A 24,360-nucleotide genomic window follows, 5' to 3' on the forward strand; every position below is an offset into this window, starting at 1 on the left:
TCTACTCCCAGGACATTTCCAGATAGCTGCAATTATTTGTCATAGAAAAGAACAGTGGACAGACACAAAGAGAATTCTGATGCTGAATTAATCATCTTTATGGAGAGATTATGCTTAAAAAGTTCTGTCCAAATCCAAGAAGCTTCACACTGCACATTCCGGGTAAAATAGAATACATCATTCATATCTTATTATTACAATGTATAGTTTCACATCAGTTATATGCTTAATGTCTGCTGCCATCAAAGAGAATACAAAAAAATAGATTTGGTCAATATTTACAATAACACGTAATATCCGAACTATCAAAGCTTAGGTTTTGACAAGGGTTGACTTCTGCTATGGGTTAAATGCCTCAGAGGGTCACCCTCAGCACACGTTTCACATCAGGATAGCATAGTACACATGGTTTATTTCTAGGAAATAAAGTAGAATGCAAAAATAACATTTCTGGCATGACTGGACCACAACTCACATATCTGAACTACTACTGGCTTTAGATTTAGAAGTAGGCATGCATTATTATGTTGGTTTAAGTTACTTTTTAAAGTGAGGGACTTGAAAGGAACCCCAACCTTAACAACAAACTGTCTCAACTGACCTTTACCATTAACTCATTCACTGCCATTGACGGCTATAGACGTCAAACATTTATTTGAACTATTTCTATTAGTTTCACATTTTTTCCACTTTTGTTAACAAGAGTATGAAAACCTTAAAAAAAATTACATTTAGAACAGATAAACATTGAGGTCATGTAATCATCTGACACCCCTAATTTTTTATAATTTTTTTCTTTCTTTTTTTTAATTAGGAGCATCAGGCAATATAATTTTTTGATTGTAATTAATCACATGACTTCACTAGTTAACTCAAGATTAATCACAAATTGTATATGTTCTAAATGTACAATATTTTTTAATTAGGTTTTCATACTCTTGTTAACAAAAGTGGAGAGAAAAATGTGAAACTAATAGAAATAGTTAAAATGAATTTTTGACGTCTATAGTCGTCAATGGCAGTGAATGAGTTAAAACACATGTAAAAAATATATATATAATCATTTCTTGTAAATTAAAAAAATCTTGTTGACGACATAATTTGATACACACCGGTTGCCATGTTTTTGTTTGCGTAATGCATTCTTGGATGACGACGTGATATGGTTGCTGCCCTCTGTCGAGCAAAGCAAAACTATTACGCGGCTTTTGGACGCAATTTTCCATCAAAGGGGAATAAAGAAAGCGAGGTACGCCTCCATAAGCTTTCCTATAGAAAGTTAAGAAAACTGTGGAAAGATGCGTTTGGAAGCGTCCACCTGCCCAAAGACCCGCAGTTGTGCTCTTGTCATTTCACATCATTCAATGCAGTACCTACTCTAAGGCCATTTCCCTCAGATATTGCTCACAAATCTGTCTAAATTTGTAGTTAGCATTTCTGCTTTGTCAAGATAAGACACACAGACAATCTTGGAGGTAAACATACTGGATGTGGAGGTCCTGGGCTGGTGTGGTTGCACGTGGTCTGCGGTTGTAAGGGCCGGTCGGATGTACTGCCCATTTGTCCGAAACGCCTTTGGAGACGGTTTATGGTAGAGAAATGAACTTTCACTTCACAGGCAACACAGCTCTGGTGGACATTCCTGCCGTCAGCATGCCAGTTACATGCTCCCTGAAAACTTGCGACATCTGTGGCACTGTGGTGTGTAATAAAACTGCACATTTCACAGTTGCCTTTTATTGTGATATGATATGTCACACCTGTGAGGTGGGATAGATTATGCCGACAAAGGAGAAATGCTCACTAACAGTTTATCAAAGATTTGTGAACAATGATTGAGGGAAATGGTCTTTTGTGCATGTAGAAAAAGTTGTAAATCTTTGAGTCCGCCTCACGAAAAATGGGAGCAAAAACAAAAAAGTGTAGCCTTTATATTTTTGATTAGTGTAAATAAACAGATCACCGTGACTGCTAAAAACAATAGCGTGCATCCATGTTACGTCACTACCCAGAGCATTTGCGACAAACAACAATGGCGACGTATATGCATATAAAGTTTCTACAAAATGTATTACACTGGAAATTATTTTTGATATTTTACTTATACTAACAACCGAATAAACCATACTAGAGAGCAAAAATGTCATTACAGTCGGGGTTCCTTTTAAATTACAGATTTATTCACAAACTGGTCTCATACAAAGAGTCAGAAAACACCCCAAATATCTCTTCAAATGTCCTTGCCTAGCTTATAAAATGTGTCTGCAAAGTAGTTAAAAATGGACTGCAAAGACCTTCAAAGGTACACAAAAGGTGCAGAGCCTGTGACAAAGGGCAAAGAACCAGAGCTTGCCAACTGAAGGGAAAAACACTTGGTTATCGGGAAGAGACTTGGGACATAAGTTCAAACAGTTCACATTTAACCTCAAAATGACCCTCAATCGTCATCATCGTCGTCGTCATCGTCGTCGTCGTCGTCTTCTCCTTCTTCATTCAGTTCTCGTTTTCGCTTCTGACCCCGATCTTGTTCTATTGGAGCAACAGTCAAAATATTTAGGATGCCAGAAGAAGCGTTACAGGTTTTCCCCAAAAATTTTTTTTATTAAATCTGTTTTTTGGGGGTCGGGGCCAAGCCTATATACTCACCCTCTTCCTCCTTTGCCTCCTCATTGTCATCTACATCTTTGTCATTCAGGTCCTCCTCATCTTCCTCCTGAGGATCAGATTGTCTCATTACTTCAAAAGAACCCCCGTTTTCATACACACAAGGATAAATAGATAAAACTCTCGATGACACATAATTCAAGATTTTATTCTAGCATGCAGAGCAAAAAAAACAACAACTATTCAATAAATTAAAATATTTTGATTTATATTTCAATACTAATTCAAGTCTGACTTCTCCACTGAGATCCCCCTTCTCATTCTCCTCTTCATCGTCATCTCCCTCATCCTCCTCTTCTCCTCCTGATGGTGCATCATCGTCATAATCCTCTTTATCTACATCTGCGTAAAACCAAGGGCTATCAGCAAAATGTACATGGATCTATCAGTACTGTATCATCTTTTAAATGTAAATGTACTGTACCTTCCTCATCCTCGTCGCCGTATTCCCAGCCTTCTGTGTAAAGCTCGGCATCCGAATCCGACGCCTCTTTGTCATCTTTGTCGTATCCGTCCAGATAAGTGAGCTGCGGTAGTAGCTTGAAAACACTTTCTCTGTACTCGCTCAGGTTTGTCACCTCACACGTGAACAGCTCGAGGCTTCTCAGGGTCCCCAGGTCTTTCTGTCAGAAAGACCAGTCTTGTGAACAAAGCAGCAACTTAGAACAGCTCAAATGTGTCATTTATGTTTAAAGGGGCATATATTACGGAATATTGACTTTTTGTTTGTAAACAATTAGCTGGGCCTTTGAAATGCATGCCCACCAATATTATTATAGTTGACAAAAACTAAAGAATTAACTAAAATGGGAAAAAAAGAAGAATTTTTAACAAAATATAACAATAATGAATGTGCTTAAAAAAAACAGTAACTGAAACATTTTACATTTAAAAACTAAAATGAATTACTATTATTGACAAAATAGTCTTTGTCAATTAATTTCATACATGAGCTTTCGGGGTTCTTTTTAAATGTATTTATTTCTGTATTACTTAAATGACCGTACAGAAGAAAAAGGGTGTAACAATTGTAGTTTACTTTATTACTTTCTTTACTTTAAAGAGGAACACCAAACTGTTGATTTGGCCACTCCTAGCATTTCTGCTAAATCTCTGATGGATTTCTTCTTTTTTTCAGCCTCGGGATGGTCTGTTTCACCCCTATTTGAAAGCTCCTTTGACCGCATGTTTTGTGTTCACAGGAACAGCTTCCAAATGCAAACGACACACCTGGAATCAACTCCAGACCTTATAACTGCATAATCTGTGATAGGTTAACGAGGGAAAAGCCCATGCATCCTTGGTTTTTTTTTCTTCAGTCTTCTTAGTCAATCGTCCAATTACTTTTGGTCCCTTGAAAAAGAGACTGCTTCATATTAAAGAGCTGTCATTCTTAAACCCTTGCTCCAATTTGGATGCGAATACTCTCAAATTACAGCTGAGAGTTTGTATGATTGTATCGTGAATATGTTTTCATCAACAGCTAAAATAACAAAACTTGTGTCACTGTCCAAATATTTTGGGTCCAACTGTATTATTAAGAATGTGGCTATACTTTGACTTCCACTACATTTGGCTTTTTCAGACATGTTTAACTCACCAGTGGTTCAATGGTGCTGAGGTCTTTAATTCGATTTCCGCCTAAATTGAGATGTGTGAGGTTAGGGCATTTCTCTACCAACACTTCCAAGCCTCCTGAGATCTTGTTATCGCTGAGTTCAAGCTGTGAATAATTCAAACTATTAGAAAGCTGCACACTTTTAACAGTTTATTTATGTATCAAAACCAACCTTCTTGAGCTTTTTTAGCTTTGGCAACTGGGCGACCGTGGTCAGTCCAACCCTCATTGTGCTCAGGAATTCCAGCTCCTCAAATTCATCCGTTAGACCATCGAGCTTGCCGTCATTGGAGCGGCAGTTGTCAAGGACAAGCTCTTTGACCTACAGTAGAAACACATTCAAGTCTGGTTATTGGCAAACCCCAAATGATCAATGATAAAAGGGATTTTAAAAAATAACCAGAAAAACAACACACGGCAAGAAGGCAGAATCCTCCTCACAAATGATTTTTGGGAGGACACTACGCTGAATTAAGTGTCAATTAATAGCACACATAGCATATTTCAACTGTTCTAATCAAGTGATTCTCTTTTTACTTGAATAAATATAATTTTTCTCTCAAGTTTAGTTAAAATATATTTTAATTTAATTGTTATTTAAGTTAACACTTCGTCCTATTTATTTTCCAAATTGCATAATGTTACCGTGGCTTACAATATTAAATATCAGTTTCAATTTGAATGCTACATTCAAACCATCATAGCAGTTATAAAACATCTTAAATGTTGGTCATATTGGAGGTACTTAGACACCTACATACATATATATTTTTTTTAACATGGTATTAGGTGTAAAAAAATAAAAAGTTTAAGAACCATTGCTCTAAATCTGTCTGAATATGCAATTTTAACCATTATTGAAATGGGAAGTCATACTTTAATGACATCATTCTAAACTCAAGGCAGTCGTTTAGAGACAAGAGATATTTAATTTAAAAATACCTCAATAATATTTTTATGACAATATTCAAGGAAATGCATAAGCCTACTCGAAACTGTAATGCAGGGGTGGACAAACCTTTCTGCTTTGCTTCTTCTTCTTTTTTTAAACTAACAGATGAGGTTGTTGTTTTTTTAAGTACAAATGTGTGTATAAAATGGTTTGTTTTCATACAAACACAATTAATTGCCATGTAAATTGTGAATGAAGTGTGCTTGTATGAAACACAATTGTTTGTGGAAGCTGAAATATGTAAAATGCATTTTATGATTTACAATAATATGAAATATTAAATGAGATGAAATGTTAGAACATGGCAAATGCATATAATTAACCAATTTTAACCACAAAAATACCTAATTTGATGTAACAAATGTCGCAGGACTCTTGGTATTAGTAAAAACGTATGTATACTTCTGTACATTAATAGGTGTTATTCTATTAAAGTTATTACCTCAGTACAGCAGAAAAAGAACTGTACATTACTGTACTAGCTGTATTAGTACATAACAGTGAGTGAATTGAGCGGATGGATATTCACGTGTGCTGCGACCTTCAATGTGACACCAATCAGCATAGAGAACCGGAACATATGCATAATATTATTCCGCTACAGCTATTATTCTCGCGATGAATTGGCTCATTTACATTACGTAAATAATACATTTATGTACGTATCATTATGAAAACCGGTTAATTTATTTTTTGTACCGAGCAGCAGCGTGCAAACGACGTAGAGGGACGTTTATTCGAACAAACAAATCGGTGCCAAAGATCCTAGTCCACAAACTCATTTGTAAGTAGGAGGGGCAACTAAAGCGGATTACGCAGCTGCCACTGCCAGGTGAACGTTTCTCCCTGTTGTTTACGACAAACAAACGCAGATAGGATCGAGGATCGCTTATGGGTTGTTATTTGTAACAATGTATTGTAAAATCGCGCGTTGTTTGCGTCGAATAAACGCGGCGTTCAAGTGCTTCAAAATAGGACCTTTGTATGGTAGTAAAATGGCGGCGTGTGTCCTACTTCTAGAAACAACGACGCGCGTTCGAGCGAGGTGTTTTCGATAGATGGCTACGACGCAGTAATAATGACACGACAGCTTCAAACAAGAACCTAATTTATAGCAATGTAATGTCATGAGAATGTCAGTGTATTTTGCCTCTAGGTGGAGACGAGTAGCGCTGTCCGCCAACGTTGGCACTGCACTACAGTATTGTCTGGCCCCACCATTGCAATAGTACAGTAAGTGTGGAGCTGCGCTAACTGGGGGGTGCTGGGTGGGTGGAGCTTTTAGCGGCACCTCGAGGTTTATCATTAATTTGTCATTACTTGCGTACCCAATGACTCAAAATTTGTTATTCGATAAATGGAGGCGCAGATGCAAGTTGTGTCAATATACGGGGACGAACAAATACGAGCGCCGAGCAGATCTGTAAAAGTTACTAATATGGCTCCTCTCGCCGCTTGCCTTGTTTATACGGCCGCACACCGGAGATGGAATTGACTCGCTGTCAGCACCTGTCTCTTCTCAACATGTTCGCAACAGCGCAGCATGACGTCCGCATCTTTCCCAGACTTGAAAAACTTTGTATCTCTCTTTCTCCACCACGGCAAGAACGCACGTACACGACAGCGTTCACCGTCCGGTGAGACGCGAAGCGATGGTCCGCGTGTTAACTTACCTCAGACGGAGTACAGTTCCGCAGTTCCAAGTGAATTCTCTTTTTCATCTCCATCCTGGTTCAGTTCGCCCTTTGATACACACTTTTAATAATTACCACAAATGCTCCCGGTGCCTCCAGAGCAAGGCTGTTGCAGTTCATTCAAACTTGATCCGCTAAGGTGGGTGGGGGCGCGGGTTTGGGATTGTCGTCACTGTCAACCAATGAGGTGCGCCGAATTTAGAGCGATCTGATTTACATACGTATCCACCAATGAAATTGCCCCCCGATCGAACTGGGTGGGGTTTTGTTGTCGACGGCTTGCTGTTCTTTTACTCCAGTTACACTGTGAATAAATGACCCCGCCCCGCCCCTAAGTGACAGTACTGCACCCCCCGAAAAAGACAATGAACCTACACGTGAAACGGAAATGGAACAGCTATGGCAATGAAATGCACCCAACTGATACTACACTAACTAATAATAAACATTTTGTATGTTTAAAAAACAAACATCAATTGTTAAATTTTTTCTTGTCACTTGCCCTCATTAGGGTCATAGGTGTCAGGTGGGTATGATGACCTTATCCTAGATGAATGGAATGGAAATGGAGTACTGGCTGCCAGACATTTGCAGGTTATACATAGACAACCTTTCACGCACATAGTTATGGGCAATTTCGTTTTTAATTAATCTAACATGCATGTTCTAAACCCATACAATCATGGGGAGAACATGCAAACACACAGGAGGGCCTAAAATTTGAACCCAGATTATCTCAACTGTGAGGCAGATTAGCTGACAACAGGCACAACGTATTGTCCTTTGTTTATTTAGGACTATAATTCCATTCAAATCACATAGTGACAAAGATGCAAAGTACAAATTACTTTTTTAGAAGTAAAATGTCAAAAGGTGCCTCACAGTTGTGTGGTTCTCGGTTTAAGTCTTGCCTTCTTTGTGGCGTTTGCATTTTCTTCCCACACTTGTGAGGTTTTTTTTCTGGGTAGACTGTCTTAGGCCCACATTCCAGAACCGTCTATAATGTTCTCATTAGGGTCACAGGTGACTTCAGCGAGAAGCGAGGTACACCCTGGACTTGATTCTAGCCAAGTTGCAAGGCACATATTGCTGTTTGTTGGACTGCGTCAAATTTTGAAAAATTAATATTTTTTTACTCTTTTATGATTGTTTTTTTTTAAATGTCTGCTTATATAAAAGAATGATATGTGTGCAAAATAAAAAGTTATGTTCCAGCTCTTGACTCGTCAATCTTGTTCCCCTTACAAGTAGCCTGGTTATTTGCTATAAATTCGATAAAATGCTAATTTCCAACACGGCTGGTGGTTAGCTCCAGTGAAGTTGTGCACACGTGTGGTGAAAGCTAGCAGATACAGGTACTTGTACTCAACGAAAAGCACCTGTGGCTAAAGCCAAACTCTAGCAGGGTTTTTACTTTCTTGACCTGGTTTTCCCATCTCTGTCCATACACGCCCGTGCAAGCCGTTGAAGCCACAGGGCGGCCATCTTACTCCTCCCATCTCGCGAGCAGACTAATGTTAAACTACGTATACGTACAGATGAGACACGTACAGCTCGTAGGCACTTAGTAAAGAGCCGGTAGGCGGGGGTGTATTGCGGGAGATGGTCACTATTTTTTTTAACAAGTGGACGGTATGTGCTGCTTTGAAGACCCCTTTTTTCTTTTATCGCTCAGTAAGACCCCAATATTAGATTTGGCAGAGGCATCTTTTGTTGAATTACAGGTATAATTCTTTAATTTAATAAAATACAAGTTTCCGCCTGTAAACATCTTTAAGCATATAATTTATACATGTATTTAAGGCAAGTTGTAAAATGTCTTAAGTCCTCTTGTTTATATTTAACAAATTAAAAACATCATAAATCATGCTGTTTCTACTAAGTACTGTCTCAAATGTTCTCCAATTTCGATACTGTAAATGTATAGGATCGTATGCCGAGAAACGTTTCTTGGGAGGAGTATTATGGCAGCCTCGCGACTTCAAAAGTCTTGCCCTATCGGCTATCCAGACAGTGGTGCAATTTAAACGGCTTGATTTTAGTTATCTTAATACACAGTCACAGCCATGAATGCAATTGTACTAATAATTTAGTGGGATAGATATGTATATAAATAAATGTACTGTATATCAACTCAACTCAATTGTATTTATATAGTGCTTCCTTGCACATCTGCTGCAACTGTAACAGCACTTTACAGAACACGACATAAAATAAATAAAATAAAAATAGGCTACAATCATAACAAACCAACAAAATCTTTTTCGCCGTTTGTTCTCAGTTTGAAGCAGTTATAGAGCTATTCAGTCTCGGATCCTTTCCCCAAGTGAATCCAAATGTCACGATCACAGCATGCATGACGTCACGCAGACTATATGTGAGAACTTAAAACAGTGAACAAATATAAATCAATTTAAAACTAAATATAAAAGTAATGTGTTAACGGGATACAGAGGGAATGGAAGGGGGTAAACAACCGCTAAGACTAAGTGATGAGGAGTATTGCTGATTTGCTGATTACATATTTCTGTTTACTATTGTTCATATCTTGTGTTTTGTTAATGTTGCCTTTTTGGATGTAGGTTGTACTTTACTATCTTTTCTGCGGATTTATAATGATGAAATAAAAAACTAAACGTAAACAATAACAGGAATATATAATCGTTTTGTTTTTATTCTTTTTCATGTTCAAACAAACTCAAACGCACGTCTGCCATTAGCTAAATCTGAAGTAGACAACAGTAGCCTACTGTTGGTGAGTAACATACACACATACATGAGTGCAATCAATGAATGGGGCAATTTCCAAAAGCCTCTCAAACATCAACACACTCCTTTATTTTCCTTTATTCCTTGCCCATTTTCTCTCTTTGTATTATTATAGTATAGCTGCAGCTGTCAGAGCAACCCGCTTCTTCCTTTACGTGCAGCTGTGTTGTGTGGTTCAAGAAATTATAATGCTCAAAATGTTGTTTCTTGATGAAAACACCAGAGGTCGCAGTTTTTTTTATTGCAGTGTGTTAGTTCGTCACCGCAGCAATGGATAAAATAATGAAGCATTGCATTTTTTATTTTAATTTTTTTTGCATTTTTTATTTAAAAAAATGCACCTAAATAAATGCTAAAATGACAATTGTTAAAGCTAAAATGAAAATGTACTTTAATGCTTACATCATAGATAGGCCAATCCAATAGTGAACTGTGACTTTTTCTTTTCTCTTTTTCTTTTTTTAAGCATATATTTTTTATTTATAGCTGTTCTGGATAGGCATTTTCAGACTGCTTGAGCTAAGTGAATTTAATGAAGTTATTATTATTATTATTATTATTATTATTATTATTATTATTATTATTATTATTATTATTATTATTATTATTATTATTATTATTATTATTAAATTATTAGTGACTCCAGCCCTTAAGTTCCCTTAAATTGAGCTTTATATTTTAGCATCTTGAATACGAGTTTTGGATAAACAAAGCAGGACGCTGATCATGAGCTTCTGTTTTTCTTTGTGTTAATACATGTATTGAGTCTGACATACACCCATTATCTGCGCACGTCTTCCACACGATAATTGTCCATGTAACTTGATTAGTAGAATCAGTATACGAGTATGGTTATTCTCAGAAGACCTACATGTGACATCCCAGAGGATATTTAGCAGCAAAAATAACCACATACCACAATGTGTTGATTTTTAATGTATGAATACATTGGCAGTGGCTAGCACATTGCCTCACAATCAAGTGGTCCCAGGTTTGAATTTTGACTCAGGCCCTTGTGTGTGGAGTTTGCATGTTCTCATCGTGCTTGCCCGAGTTTTCTTATGGATATTTGAGCTTCCTTCCAACCCACATTCCAAAAACATGCATGATAGACTTTGAACTGTTCATAAGTGAGCAGTCCAGGGTGCACCTTGCCTCTCGCCCATAGTCAGCTGAAATAGGCTCCAGCTCACCCATGGCCCTCATGAGGACAAGCGGTGTAGAAAATGGATGGATGATAGAGGAAGCAAGGAAGTCATTCTTGTGTTTACTCTTGAACAAAAAGAGAGAAAGAAAAAAAAGAGGTACAAAGTTAATGTTCTTTCTTTCCGCCTACAATAAGATACACAGATGTGAATTTAACGGTACAAGTTCTATGAAATGTGGATGACTGGCAGTAAAATGTTTTAATGCAGATTTAACTTGCATATCCATCAATCGTGTTTTCTTTGTGTCTTTCTTACACCGCTTGTCCCCATTAGGGTCGTGGGTGTGTTGGAGCCTGGTGAGAGGTGGAGTACACCCATGTTCTGACCACCCAAAAGACAATCATACACACTCACATTCACACCTATGGCAATTTAGCATATTAAATTAATGTAACATCCATGCTTTTAGAAGAGATTTGAGATGCAGAGGACAAGACTACACAGTAAATTCTGAAGAGTAAATTTGACTCTATTTAGAGTGGGACCAAATAGACTCAGTTTTAGAGTAATAATTACACTTGGAACAGAGTAAAATAAAGAATTGGGCGGAGTCGCTCAAGGGTTGAGGAATAAACTCACAACCTTCAGCTTGGGAGACAGCCGAGCTACACCCTGAGCCACAGAGGCTCAGCTCCTGTTGTGTCAGCTGGAATCAGACCAAAAATTATGTTTTTGGTCTCCTCTCCTCTCCCAGGCTGAAGGTTGTGAGTTTGTTCCTCAAGTTTTAAATTACTTTTCTTTTTCTTTTCAATTCTTTATTTTTCTCTTATATAGTATAAATACTGTTTTAGCCTACTCTAAAACCGAGTCTATTTGGTTCCACTCTAAATAGAGTCTAATAAACAAATAGGCTTGACTTTAATTTTCAAATGTGACTGAAGTCAACTAACTTATGCTGCTACACCAGTGAACAATTACTGTATCAATTCCAAGTGTTCGCTAGCAAAACTCCTTTGAATCAATATTTTGCATTTGCAGAAGAGATAATAGAGGCTACCACGAGATGGTGATATGAATCAAGAAGACAAATCCTCTATGCTATGGGTTGTACTAGTGATGAGACTGTAGACAGTGTACAGAACAGACCTATAATTAAGGTCACAATGAGGGAAAGAGTCCCTCTTGTAAATGATGATGCAACAAATAATTTAGTATCTATACCTCCTGAAAAATTTAACCGATACGCTTTTGCAAGGACAATGGCAGCTCTGACAAAATAAGCAGTGAACTATCAGCATCTGAAGACATTCATTATTCATAGTAATTGATTTTGTCAGGTTGGAGACAGTTCTTTGTAATGCAACACCCATCCAGGACAGGAGGACGATAAACACATACGGCAATCTCCTCCATTGTGCATCACCAACAAGCTGTTTCCTCATCGCTTAGCTTCTCTTTACATCAACCTGAAGCTTGGAATGCTAAGAGGGGGGGGGGGGGGGGGGTTGTCTAATTTTGAGTGCTGGGTACAAATGTCAAGTTGAAACATTAGCATTGCCATTATTGTGCACTTGCTTGTGTGTGCAAGGAGAACAGCAACCCTGCTCCAGCTACTTGAGCGGTCAATTGGTACACGTAGTGCTATATGGTCCATTTTTGGTTGGTGCTGACATTGTTTACAGTGCTAGAACAGACTGTACACTTAATGATCAGGCAATGTTCATTTTTTAAATACTTAACTTTAGTTGAGTTTCGGATGCACATTCGTTGAGTTTTTCCCCACTCAATTTAAAACAGCAGTGTAGAAGTAGTCTCATTGATAGGAACAAAAAATAAATAATGAAAGTAAAATAAAATGAAAATGGCTTTTTATTTTAAACATGTTTTGATGAAGGTCAAGTTTGAAAGATTAACTAATCTATTTTGGGTTCAGAATTTCATATCTGACTCAAAAAGAGTAGTGCCTCACCAGTAGGGGGAAACCAGAGCACCCTGAGAAAGTCCACTGTAGGCATGTGGAGAACATGCAAACTCCATACAGTAAGCCAAGAGCCCGGATTCAAACCCGTGATGTCTGCACTGTGAGGCGGATGTGCCAGCTAACCAGTTGGCAAACACGCCACCCTGAAGTTGTTCTTTTGTCTCTAAAACCATATTGACTTTATGTTTGGTATTTAAAGGGGAAGTCAACCCAAAACATGTCTTTACAATAATATGTTCTTTGTACGGTATACCGATGGAGTTAAACAGCATGACCTTTTGTTGTTGTTTTTATCCATTCTAAGGGGCGGCCATTTTGCTGAAGTGATGCGATGCCAAGGAGGACGTGTGTGACCCCAGGGAACATGTTTTTCCTTGTATTAGCATAAAGTGTATTGGCACATCCACTACAGCGGGTGGCAGTGGTGCTCTTATTGTCAGAGAGGAGTATTAGCTCATGTGCAGAAGCGTACTTACAAACATTTTAAAGACAAAGGAAAGGATACTATTTATAGTCACGGCGTAGAGTTAGGGGGTGGTAGGGGCGTACCGGTGTAGCAAAACAATAATTGAGAAGCACTGCAGCTAAACTCATATTATTTTAGCAATTTTCATTTAGTTTGGGAAACAACCAGACTGAATTGATAGATTGCAAATAAGTAAGATTAAGACGTTCTGCAATATTCAAGATAACTGTTTTAACCAAAATCATGTCCACATCAAAACAGTCTGTGGGTTTATTGTCATGACTAAATGTTATCCGCACACTAATGACTCAAGAACTGGTGGTACTGACATGTTCAGTGGAACATATATTTACTTTTGAGAGATGCACTAAGGATTTAGAAGAAGACAATGGGGAACCATGATGAGAGTGGTAAATTAGGTAGTTCAGAATGGCTGACTCAGAAACACATTTTCAGAAATTGACATTAATCAGCATAATCTTGTCAAAACACTCACAATCCAATTAATTTAACTGCTAATTGTACTGTACTACAGCATGCTAGAATCAAGAATAAAAGAATGTGATAATTTTGTCAGTTGCAGATTACAGTAAATTCCCATCGCAACACAAGTCATTGAAAGGGCTGCATTGTGTACTAATATGTACAATGTACTAATAAAAGGCCTTTATAGACTGTATTGAAGAAGCTCTTGTATTGTATCTCCCCAGACTGATAATTTCAGCATAAAACCTTTGATACACAAAAAGATCGAGTCCTTTTTAATGCAGTTGTGTTTTGTTTTCACAATTAAAGTGTTGAAGATTAAATGTTCCCATGATTCCTCCATGCGCCTTTTTATTTAATCACGCAATTCCTAAGTTAACAAGAGGACAAATGAAACGTACACAGTCATTTGCTAGAAGCAAGTGAGGAAACAAAAAAGATTGCATGCATCTTATGTAGATGGTGAAGCACTCAGCTCTGTGAGGCAATTAAATTTTAACGAGGCCTCTTCATTCAGCACAACTGGAGCAGTCGGATGTAACAGTAATGTGCAGACACTCTCTTGCTCACTACCTAGCGTTTTTTTTCCACTGCCATGCAACACTAAGCATACCACACAATATGGTCTAATAGAAGGGCTTGTGCATGGAAAAGTAAGATTCCTGATTTTGTTGCTGAACTTTTGGAAAATGGTTCTGCTTGGAAAGAAAGATGAAACTTCTTAAATTCATCAGTGTATTCATAGAGAAGTAAAGATTTAGTGATAGTTAGCTATACAGATTTTTGTTGTCATTCTGTTTGAAATAATTCCGATTGAAGATCTCTGGTCAACTGTTTACATGTGATGTGATCCATTCCGATCTGATGCTTACATGTGCCACTGCATAAGATAGATAGATAGATAGATAGATAGATAGATAGATAGATAGATAGATAGATAGATAGATAGATAGATAGATAGATAGATAGATAGATAGATAGATAGATAGATAGATAGAGAGAGAGAGAGAGAGAGATAGATAGATAGATAGATAGATAGATAGATAGATAGATAGATAGATAGATAGATAGATAGATAGATAGATAGATGATAGATAGATAGATAGATAGATAGATAGATAGATAGATAGATAGATAGATAGATAGATAGATAGATAGATAGATAGATAGATAGATAGACAGATAGATAGATAGAGAGATAGATAGATAGACAGATAGATAGATAGAGAGATAGATAGATAGATAGATAGATAGATAGATAGATAGATAGATAGATAGATAGATAGATAGATAGATAGATAGATAGATAGATAGATAGATAGATAGATAGATAGATAGATAGATAGATAGATAGATAGATAGATAGATAGATAGATAGATAGAAAGGGACATACACACCCACACCCACACACCACTGTGAGTGCTTGATAGACTGTATATTAGGATACATAATTACATATTCACAGTGTGTTACTCTGCAGCAGTGTCCTCGTGTTAATTACAAGCTAACAGAGCATTTGACACAGATCTCATTATCTCAAGTACACGCACAACTGCAGCAGATGAGATGAGACTATTTACAAGTGGAATTTTCCAGAACATTTTCGTTAACATTCCTATTTATCATGTCATTTTTATACTACGGCAGCAAGAGTCTTAACACGGTCACAGTGCTAACAAAATTTTAATTCGTACTGCTCTGTCTTTATTTTGGTTCTAGTTTTTTTTTTTCATCCTGTCCTTTTCGCAGGAAAATGCAGCACACACTGCCAAAGATCTAGAATGGAGCCAAAAACCTACATAGAGTACCCTATCTGAGGTTCACAAGCATCTAAAAACAAGCTTTGCCCACTGGATTTAACTTTGCATAACTTAAGCAGCTCAGCTTGGGGCTGTTTACGAAGCCCAGTGCCGTCACTTGTGTGTGTGTTTTTTTTCTCTTTTTCTGTGTGTTCATTTCTGCAAGTGTTGTAGTTAGTACTTGATAAATCAACTGAAAACACTTGACCATATTCACTCGTAACAGCACTACGCATCTCAACCATCATCTTCATATATTAATGGTGACTCGTTTTTGTTATCTGTGCATTTTTTGTGCATTTTTTTATGCATCTGACTACATATTTAAAGTATAATGACACCACTTGCTACTTCCTCAGAATAAAGTCTCAAATTCACTGTCTGCAATTATTTGCTTGTGCCTTGCCATATAGCACAGTAAACAACAGTAAATAGGCAATAAGGTGGTAAGTCACGCAGGATACAATCGAAAACAGCGCAGTAATAGATCATTCCAATACAGATGGAGAAAAATAAACTAAACAGGAGTAGCTCACATTATGAAGACCTGTCTTAAGGATATTGGTTTTGCTCAGCTAATTGTTTTTGGCAATAAAAATAAAAACGGAGGGTTTGTTGTTAGCAAAAACTTGAGCCCAGCGCAAGTCCAGTGTCTAAAGACTTTACATTGTCTCCCAGTCAGCTGTAGAATAGTTTTTGAAATGATGCTGCTGATTAATAAATCACTGTTGGTTTGGGTCCTGAAGTGAGTAAATGTACCTAGTAACCTAACCTAACCTAGTACGGCTCTTTGGTCTGCAGTCTTCGGTCAATTAGTAGAGCCCAGGTTTTAAAGCAAACATGGTGAAGCAGCATTTAGCTGTGACGCTTCACGCAATGCTGCCAACAAAAGTGAAGCCTGCCCCAAATTAAAATGCTTCATTTTTTTTCTAACTTTATTGCAATCTACAGAACAAACATGGCTTTGCATGTATCAAAACAACATCAAAAAGACGAACACAAGAGAAGTGACAAAGGCGGGTGATTCAAGCACAACACCGCTTGTTGAACGTGGGAATAAAGAAGCAACATATTTTGCTGCAAAAGCATAAGCAAGCTAAAGAGGCTACGCAAAACGACTACGACACGGCTATCCGCCATTGTTGTTGACAGACTAATGATTTGCGCACATTCATGTGTGAATTGGTGCCTACGTTATCAATCTGCGACAATGCGTCGTCATTGAGCTGCGACAATTACGTCATCGCTGGAGGAGCTTTCAAGCTCCGAAATCGGTAAACGGTAAGAAACTTGTTAGGATACATTGAAACTGGCTTTCGTGTGGACGGGGCCCTAGTCTGTTATGTTTGTCCAGTCGTTGTGGGTTCATTGTCTATGTTTTGTATAGAAATGAATGTGTCAAGTCCTCGCAACAGCCAAGTCGCCATTGCCACAGCCAAGTCGTCTTCATCACAGCCAAGTTGTCTTCATCACAGCCAAGTCGTCCCCGTCACATCCAAATTGTCCCCGTCACAAGCCAAGTCATAGCCATTCTACAGCAAGTCAAGTCAAGTCGAGGCAAATCAGGTCCTATTATTATTAGTATTATTTATAATAACAGGCAACATAATAACATGTGATGCTGATGCTTCTCTTATTTTACTCATTTAACGCAAAATCTATAATTAAGCAAAAACAAGATTGGTACGATAACTCACCTGTCAGCAATATTTGCTTTGTCAGACTTTAATTGGTGTGTACACATTTTTTAAGAAACATTAAATAAATCGTTCCCCCCAACTCAGATTTTTGTTGAATATGATATTTTAATGTACTCATTCAAATTACAAAAACAAATGTGACTTCTAATGGGGAGAGTCTAATGTGAACGCAAAGCGCTCATGATGTGACACAGTAGTGGCCATTCTTGCCAACTCTGAAGTTGTAGATTCGATCCCAGGCCATTGTGACCATGTGGGAGTATCCTACTGAACCTTCAGTTGCTCCTCATGTTGCATCATCAGTATTTGAATGAGTAGTCAAAATGTAAAGTGCTTTGAGGGCCTTGTAAGTGGGAAAGCACTATATAAATCAGATACCATTTTTTACCATCAGGATTCTATAATTATTATGAATCTGGTATTTACATATCAGTTTATACTCTTTTAAGAGGCTATGGATACAATTACATTTATTTTTCAAAACCAAAATATAGTCACAAGCAATTTATCACCACAACTTGAAAACTAAATGTGAGTTAAATAAGGTGACTCATCAAGAATAGCCTACTTCACTTGAGACAGTAGATTCCAGGTTGCACTGGCTAACAGTTAACAACTGCTAGTAAAATCTGAAAAAGGAATATGCAAAAGCTGCCTTTTAGGTAAGATGAAAGCAAGTAAGGCTCACTGAGTCAAAAATGAACTCCTAAAACAGACATTAATTGGTACAATTTTGCTTTTCAGCAAATGAGACCACTAAAAGGTACTCAGCGTCAAATTTGCCACCGCTTTTAACAGTGGTGGATTGTGAGTTAAAAAGCTGAGGCCAAGTGAAGTGATAGCTTTTGTCGTGTATAGCTGCCTACATAAGGTCACTAAAATATTACACACAGCTCTCACTCTGATGAGGTGCACTTGTTCATTCTCTACAACCACAAAAATGAACTGAACTTCCAACTGTTAAAGCAAAATATGAGATTCTGTAGTGGATCTCATTATACTGTATTATGTTATAAGATAACCTTTATTAGTCACACAAGTGGGGAATTGGCAAAACATACCAAATAATATTTCAACATAATATGAATTGATCCTAAATATACTTGCCTATAACGTTACCGCCATTGGTACGCTAACCCTGTATGGCTAATATAATTAACATGTGATTATTTTCCCAGCTCTCAATGTTGCATCATCAAAACAATTCCAATGTTTTCAAAGTCAGCAGTTCATGCTCACATTCACACTGTTACTGAGTGGGAACAGAATCCACGCTGTTTGCATGGAAGTAAAGCAAAATAACCTTTATGTGTGTGAACCCCTTTTCATCCGTAAAAATATTCTGCCACCCTAAAGACATATGAGTGGAAAATGAAGATGATAAGATGAGCCTATCTAGTGCAGGCACAGAAATCGGTGCATGGTAATCGAGGGCTTGGCCAAATAACTGCTGACAAAGACATCATAGTGATAGAGTTGTGACAGGAGTTTCAAATTAATGTCTACATTCACTATAAGCACCCACAGGCACAATCTCTGTCCACACAGCTCTGTCCATCAATTTATTTTGCTCCCCTGTGCCTGAATTTGATGTCATATAGGGGGAATGTCATATTAAAGTGTGGGCCTCCTCTCTTTCCCAAATTCAAAATGAAAGATGGGCTTAGAATACAAATGAGCCATAGATCAAATCAATGTCTTATCTCTCCCAGTCAGTCAGTTTAGAGTTAGTGCCTGCTACAAAGATCCGTGAACAGTAAAGTGGCCTCCCCAGCTAGACAAGTGAACACTTTGAATCCTTCCTCAAATATCATACAGTATTCAGATTACTAACCTATTTCTTAATTCTGAAGTCTGGGTAACATTTTATGTTTCAACCGGTGCCTTAAATCTGCAAATCCCCATTATCTGATAGTGTCGCTCAAGAACTATTTCTGACAGGAATCAGATGTGGGGATTGCTGTTTGAAGCTCCTTTAAAATTGCTTCAGTGAGCCCACATTTTTATACATGAGCTAAGAGATCTTGTTTAATTCAAGTCACCGAAAGAAAGATCAAAATCACAGTTCTGCAGATGGGCTGTGTTTAATCAGTCTTGGAAAAAAGTAAAAGCAGGTTTTTGCACAGCAAATGGCTTTTTAAAGGAGGGTACTCGTAGGAAACTGCAAAAATCAAGGAAGCATCTCTCAAAATGAGAAATGAAATGGAAATTAACAAGAACCATGGAGATAAAGAGGTTTTCTTGCATTTACTTCTGCCGTGTAGCTGTTGACCATGGTAAGTAGACTGAGGGCCCCAAGAAATCTGATTACATTGAAATGGAGACAGTAAGAGTCTGGACTCTTCAAACCACATACTGTAAACGTTCCGTTCCATACTCCGGAGCATAGGCGGTTTTACAGGGTGGCAATGGGTAGCAGCTGCCACCTTTGCCAAATAGCCTTGCTACCTCAGTGGCCACCCCTACAGGTAACAATGAATGTTATCGATATTCAATTCAAAATATTATAAATGGTCCTGATGTTGTCTCTATACATTTAAATCATGAGTTTATATAGAATCCCAACAAAACACAGCTAATGTATGACGGTAGTGACCCCCCAGATTGTACAGATTAATGGTAGAAAAAAAGTTTAAATGAGCTTGGTTTACTTTTTTGTTTTCCACAAAACATTTGAACATTGCCGTTTATATCCACTGAAAATATTGTTTTTATTTTATTTAAGAACAGAATTAGTGTTATTTTTAGAAGTACAGCATCATAACTAGTCAGCTATGGGAATGTGGGACAATTTATATCGTCTCGACTCGACATTCTTTTCCAAGATCTTGCATCATGCATGTCTTGTGCTCTGTGACCTGACACTTTTTGTTTATTCCATCTCACAGATTATTTCACAAGATTTGGCATCAGCATTAAGAAGGCTTTAATTATTTAAGCCTTTGGTAAAGTGGCCTTGCACTGTCTCATGCAAAATACATTAGGGCACCAAAAAAGCAACACAGTTTCCTCCTTGCTCTTTACAAAACATATGCACAACTTGTACATTCTTTACAGAAATTCTGTCATGATCCAGTTATCTGTTTGCTATGTTGTGTTTTTTTGCATCCTTCAGTCACCTTGGTAGTGTGGATGGGCGGAGCCTCCTGCAGAGGCCTCATCTCCATGAGAGCTAGGCTCTTAAGTGCAGGAGAATGCCCACTTGCAAGTGCCACCATTTACGTGTGTCTAGTCTTTTGATCCTTGTATGTTTGTGTGCTTGTGCCGCCTGCTCAATTGCAGTGGCGGGCGGGGAGTTTCTGACCTGGGCCGTCACTGGTGACCTAAGTAACCTAATCTATACCTTTTATTAACAGCATCACTTTGCAAAAAAAAAAAAAAAAAGTACAAAAACGCTACATAACTCTGTGTAGTATTAAAGAAGAGCATTTCCTGTTGAGGTTGAGTACCATTATTACTTAAGCAAGAAACACCTTTATTGTCTAATACTCCAAATTATAGTTTAGCAGTCAGCTAGGGCTGTACTATCAAATATTTTTCGAATACATATTTTTCTATCTGTTATTCCACTGATTAATCAAATCTTCTTCTTTTCCTTTCGGCTTTTCTCTTCAGGGGTCGCCACAGCGAATCAGTTGCCTCCATCTAACACTGTCCTCTGCATCCTCTGCTCTCACACCAGCTACCTTCATGTCCTCTTTAACTACATCCATAAAGCTCCTCTTTGGTCTTCCTCTAAACCTCCTGCTTGGCATTTGGAAACTCAGCAACCTTCTGCCAATATAATGACTATCTCTCCTCTGGACATGTCCAAACCATCTCAGTCTGGCCTCTCTGACTTTATCTCCAAAGCTTCTAACATGTGTTGTAAGTACTAATGTACTCATTCCTGATTCTATCCATCCTGGTCACTCCCAAAGAGAACCTCAGCATTTTCATCCATGCCACCTCCAGCTCTGCCTGTCTTTTCCTCAGTAGCACGGTCTCCAGACCAAACAACATCGCTGGTCCCACCACAGTTTTATGAATCTTTCCTTTCATTTTAGCTGAAACTCTTCTATCACACATCACACCTGACACTTTTCTCCACCTGTTCCAGCATGCCTGCACACGCTTCTTCACTTCTTTTCCACACTCTCCATTGCTCTGGACTGTAGACCCTAAATACTTAAACTCCTCCACCTTCTTGGTTTCTCTGTAACCTCACTCTTCCACTTGGGTCCCTCCCATTCACACACAGATACTCCGTCTTGCTACGGCTAACCTTCATTCCCCTCCTTTCCAGGGCAAACCTCCACACCTCTAGCGTCTCCTCCACCTGTTCCCTGATCTCACTACAGATCACAATGTCATCAGCAAACATCGTAGTCCATGGAGATTCCTGTCTAACCTCATCTGTCATTCTGGCAATTACCATAGCAAACAACAAGGGGCTCAGAGCTGATCCCTGATGTAGTGCCACCTCCACCTTGAACTCCTCCGCCACACCTACAACACACCTCACCACTGTCGTACAGTCCTCATACATGTCCTGCACTTGAACATACTTCTCTGCCACTCCAGACTTCCTCATACAAAACCACAGTTCCTCTCTGGGTACCCTGTCATAAGCTTTCTCCAGATCTATAAAGACACAATGTAGCTCCTTCTGACCTTCTCTGTACTTCTCTATCAACATCCTCAGAGCAAATACTGCATCTGTGGTACTCTTTTTGGTATGAAACCATACTGCTTCTCACAAATGTTCCCCTCTGCCCTCAGTCTAGCTTCAACTACTCTTTCCCATAGCTTCATTGTGTGGCTCATCAGCTTTATTCCAACTCTGCACATCTCCCTTGTTTTTAAAAATGGGCACCAGCACACTTCTCCTTCATTCCTCAGGTATCTTCTCACTATCTAAGACCCTGTTGAACAACCCAGTCAGAAATTATACTGCTACCTCTCCTAGACACTTCCATACCTCTACAGGTAGATCATCAGGACCAAGTGCCTTTCCACACTTCATCCTCACCTCTCACTAATCTTTGCTACTTCTACTCTTCGTTCTCTCTCATTTTCCTCATTCATCAACTCTTCAAAGTACTATTTCCATCTTCCCTTCACACTACTGGCATCTGTCAACACACTTCCATCACTATCCTTTTTTACCCTAACCTGCTGCACGTCCTTCCCGTCTCTGTCTCTCTGCCTTGCCAACCTGTTTAGATCAGTTTGTTTTAGGAACACCTAACAAATTCCTCCTTCACTACAACTCCTACTCAATTTCTCTTCCTATCTACACTATAATAGAACAACTTGAACCCTGCTCCTAAACTTCTAGCTTTGCTCCCTTTCCTCTTGGTCTCCTGCATCATGTCAACCAGCTCTCTACCTTTTCCTGTCATTGTTGCAACATTCAAAGTCCCTACTCTCAGTCTTAGACTCTTTGTGTTCCTCTTCTCTTTCTTCCTACGAACACACCTTCCTCCAGCACCCTGTAGGTCAACAGCACCGATGGCGGTCATTGTTAACCCGGGCCTCGACCGATCCGGTATGGAAGTCATATATTTGATTTGCATGTTTGATCTGGCCAAAGTCTAAGTCGGATGCCCTTCCTGACACAACCCTCTGTATTTATCCGGGCTTGGGACCGGCACAAGAAGACAATGGCTTGTGCCCCCTTGCGGCTACATTCATTGATTAATCAAATAATTGGATAAAAGTTATTTTGCGTTAAAATATATTGCAAAATATTTGACTGTTTATGAACCGATTGTAGTTGTTAATTTGGTGTGGTTTGATAAATAAATAAACAACAATTAAGCAACATCATATGATAGGGAGCAATGCTGTACTCACCAAATAATTAATGCTAATAAATGCTTTTGAAAACTGAGAGCTAATGAGAGCTTGGATGCTGATGAATGTGAACAGCTAGTTTGACAAACACTTCTGAAGCTACTTTAGGTTGAACTTAATATCAATTACGTGTTATTCATGCTGTGACTGAGAATAATGATTCTTTTTTTGTAATACATTAAAATAACTATTATTTTTCTCTACAAAATAATTGTGATTCGGTTACGAGTTCGTAGCTCAGAAAATAGGCTAAAATGAAATTTTGTTTTCCAAAGCGACTTGAGCAAGTTGTGACAGTGGACAAGATAGAACTTGCGACTTGAGCAAATTGTGGTGACAGTGGTCAAGATAGTCATCCATTGCTGGAGCTCTCCATGCTGACATGGCATCTGCAGCATGAAATAAATAAATTTGAGAGCATTATTCATTTTTTATGTTTATTTATTTGTTTTTGGATAGATATTTTTTGTTTTTGTTTCCATTTCTATTCATTTTTTAAATGTAATTTTTGAACTATATTTTACATCCACTTTTGTTTTCATTTATTTATTTATTTATTCATTTAGCCTACTTATTTTTAATTTGGGCAGTTTTGGTCCTTTATAGATCTGGAGCCTACCTAGTCCAGTTAACATCAATGGGCAATTTAGAGTCTTCAATTAACCTAGAAAATGTGTTTTAGAAATGTGGGAGAAATTTGCTACACAAGCTTGGGGAGAACATACAAACTGCATACAGGAAGATTGGATCTGAAATTTAACCCAGAATCTCAGATATGTGAGCAACCACAATTTCACCCTACTGGCATGGTAAAGCATTATAACTCAAATTACATGCCTTAAGGGAGCAGTAAAAAAAAAAAAATATATATGTATATATTAATAATTATATTTTATATTAAATATATCTGAGAATTTAATGTCAATCATGTTGCATGTAACCAAGGGGAAAGAACGAGACAAGTCCCAACGTGTGAAATTCTGCTATATTCTGGATATTTCAGTAATCATGGGAATATTTAAATTACTTTGATATTGGCAAGTTTGTTTCTATTTAAGAGGCGTAAAAAACACCAAGTCGTTCAATTAAATGGTCATGATTTTATTGACAAAGATATTTGTAAGACTACAGATGGTTCTCGTTCTCCTTGTGTTGGAGAGTTGGCAAAGAAATGCGTAGTTTTGATTGGTTCGTGGAGTTGTCGCTTTATCTCGCGATATCAGAAATCCTTGCAACCCCTTCGC

At 38.1% G+C, this 24,360-nt stretch overlaps 1 protein-coding gene across 1 annotated transcript; it reads right to left on the reverse strand.

Moving 5' to 3' along the window:
* Window positions 1-74: 74 nt before the first annotated feature.
* On the reverse strand, window positions 75-7,075 carry anp32a (acidic (leucine-rich) nuclear phosphoprotein 32 family, member A). The gene is made up of 7 exons (XM_086071529.1): window positions 6,908-7,075; window positions 4,455-4,604; window positions 4,265-4,387; window positions 3,089-3,287; window positions 2,900-3,006; window positions 2,647-2,713; window positions 75-2,529 (listed from the first exon to the last, which is right to left on the reverse strand). The coding sequence occupies exons 1-7, from the start codon at window positions 6,959-6,961 to the stop codon at window positions 2,438-2,440; spliced, it is 792 nt and encodes a 263-aa protein (XP_085927655.1). The 5' UTR covers window positions 6,962-7,075; the 3' UTR covers window positions 75-2,437.
* Between the last annotated feature and the right edge of the window lie 17,285 nt (window positions 7,076-24,360).

Source organism: Leptonotus elevatus, chromosome 3, assembly GCF_054856555.1.
Source record: "Leptonotus elevatus isolate MCC_2025b chromosome 3, RoL_Lele_1.0, whole genome shotgun sequence".
In the NCBI taxonomy this organism is placed as follows: domain Eukaryota; kingdom Metazoa; phylum Chordata; class Actinopteri; order Syngnathiformes; family Syngnathidae; genus Leptonotus; species Leptonotus elevatus.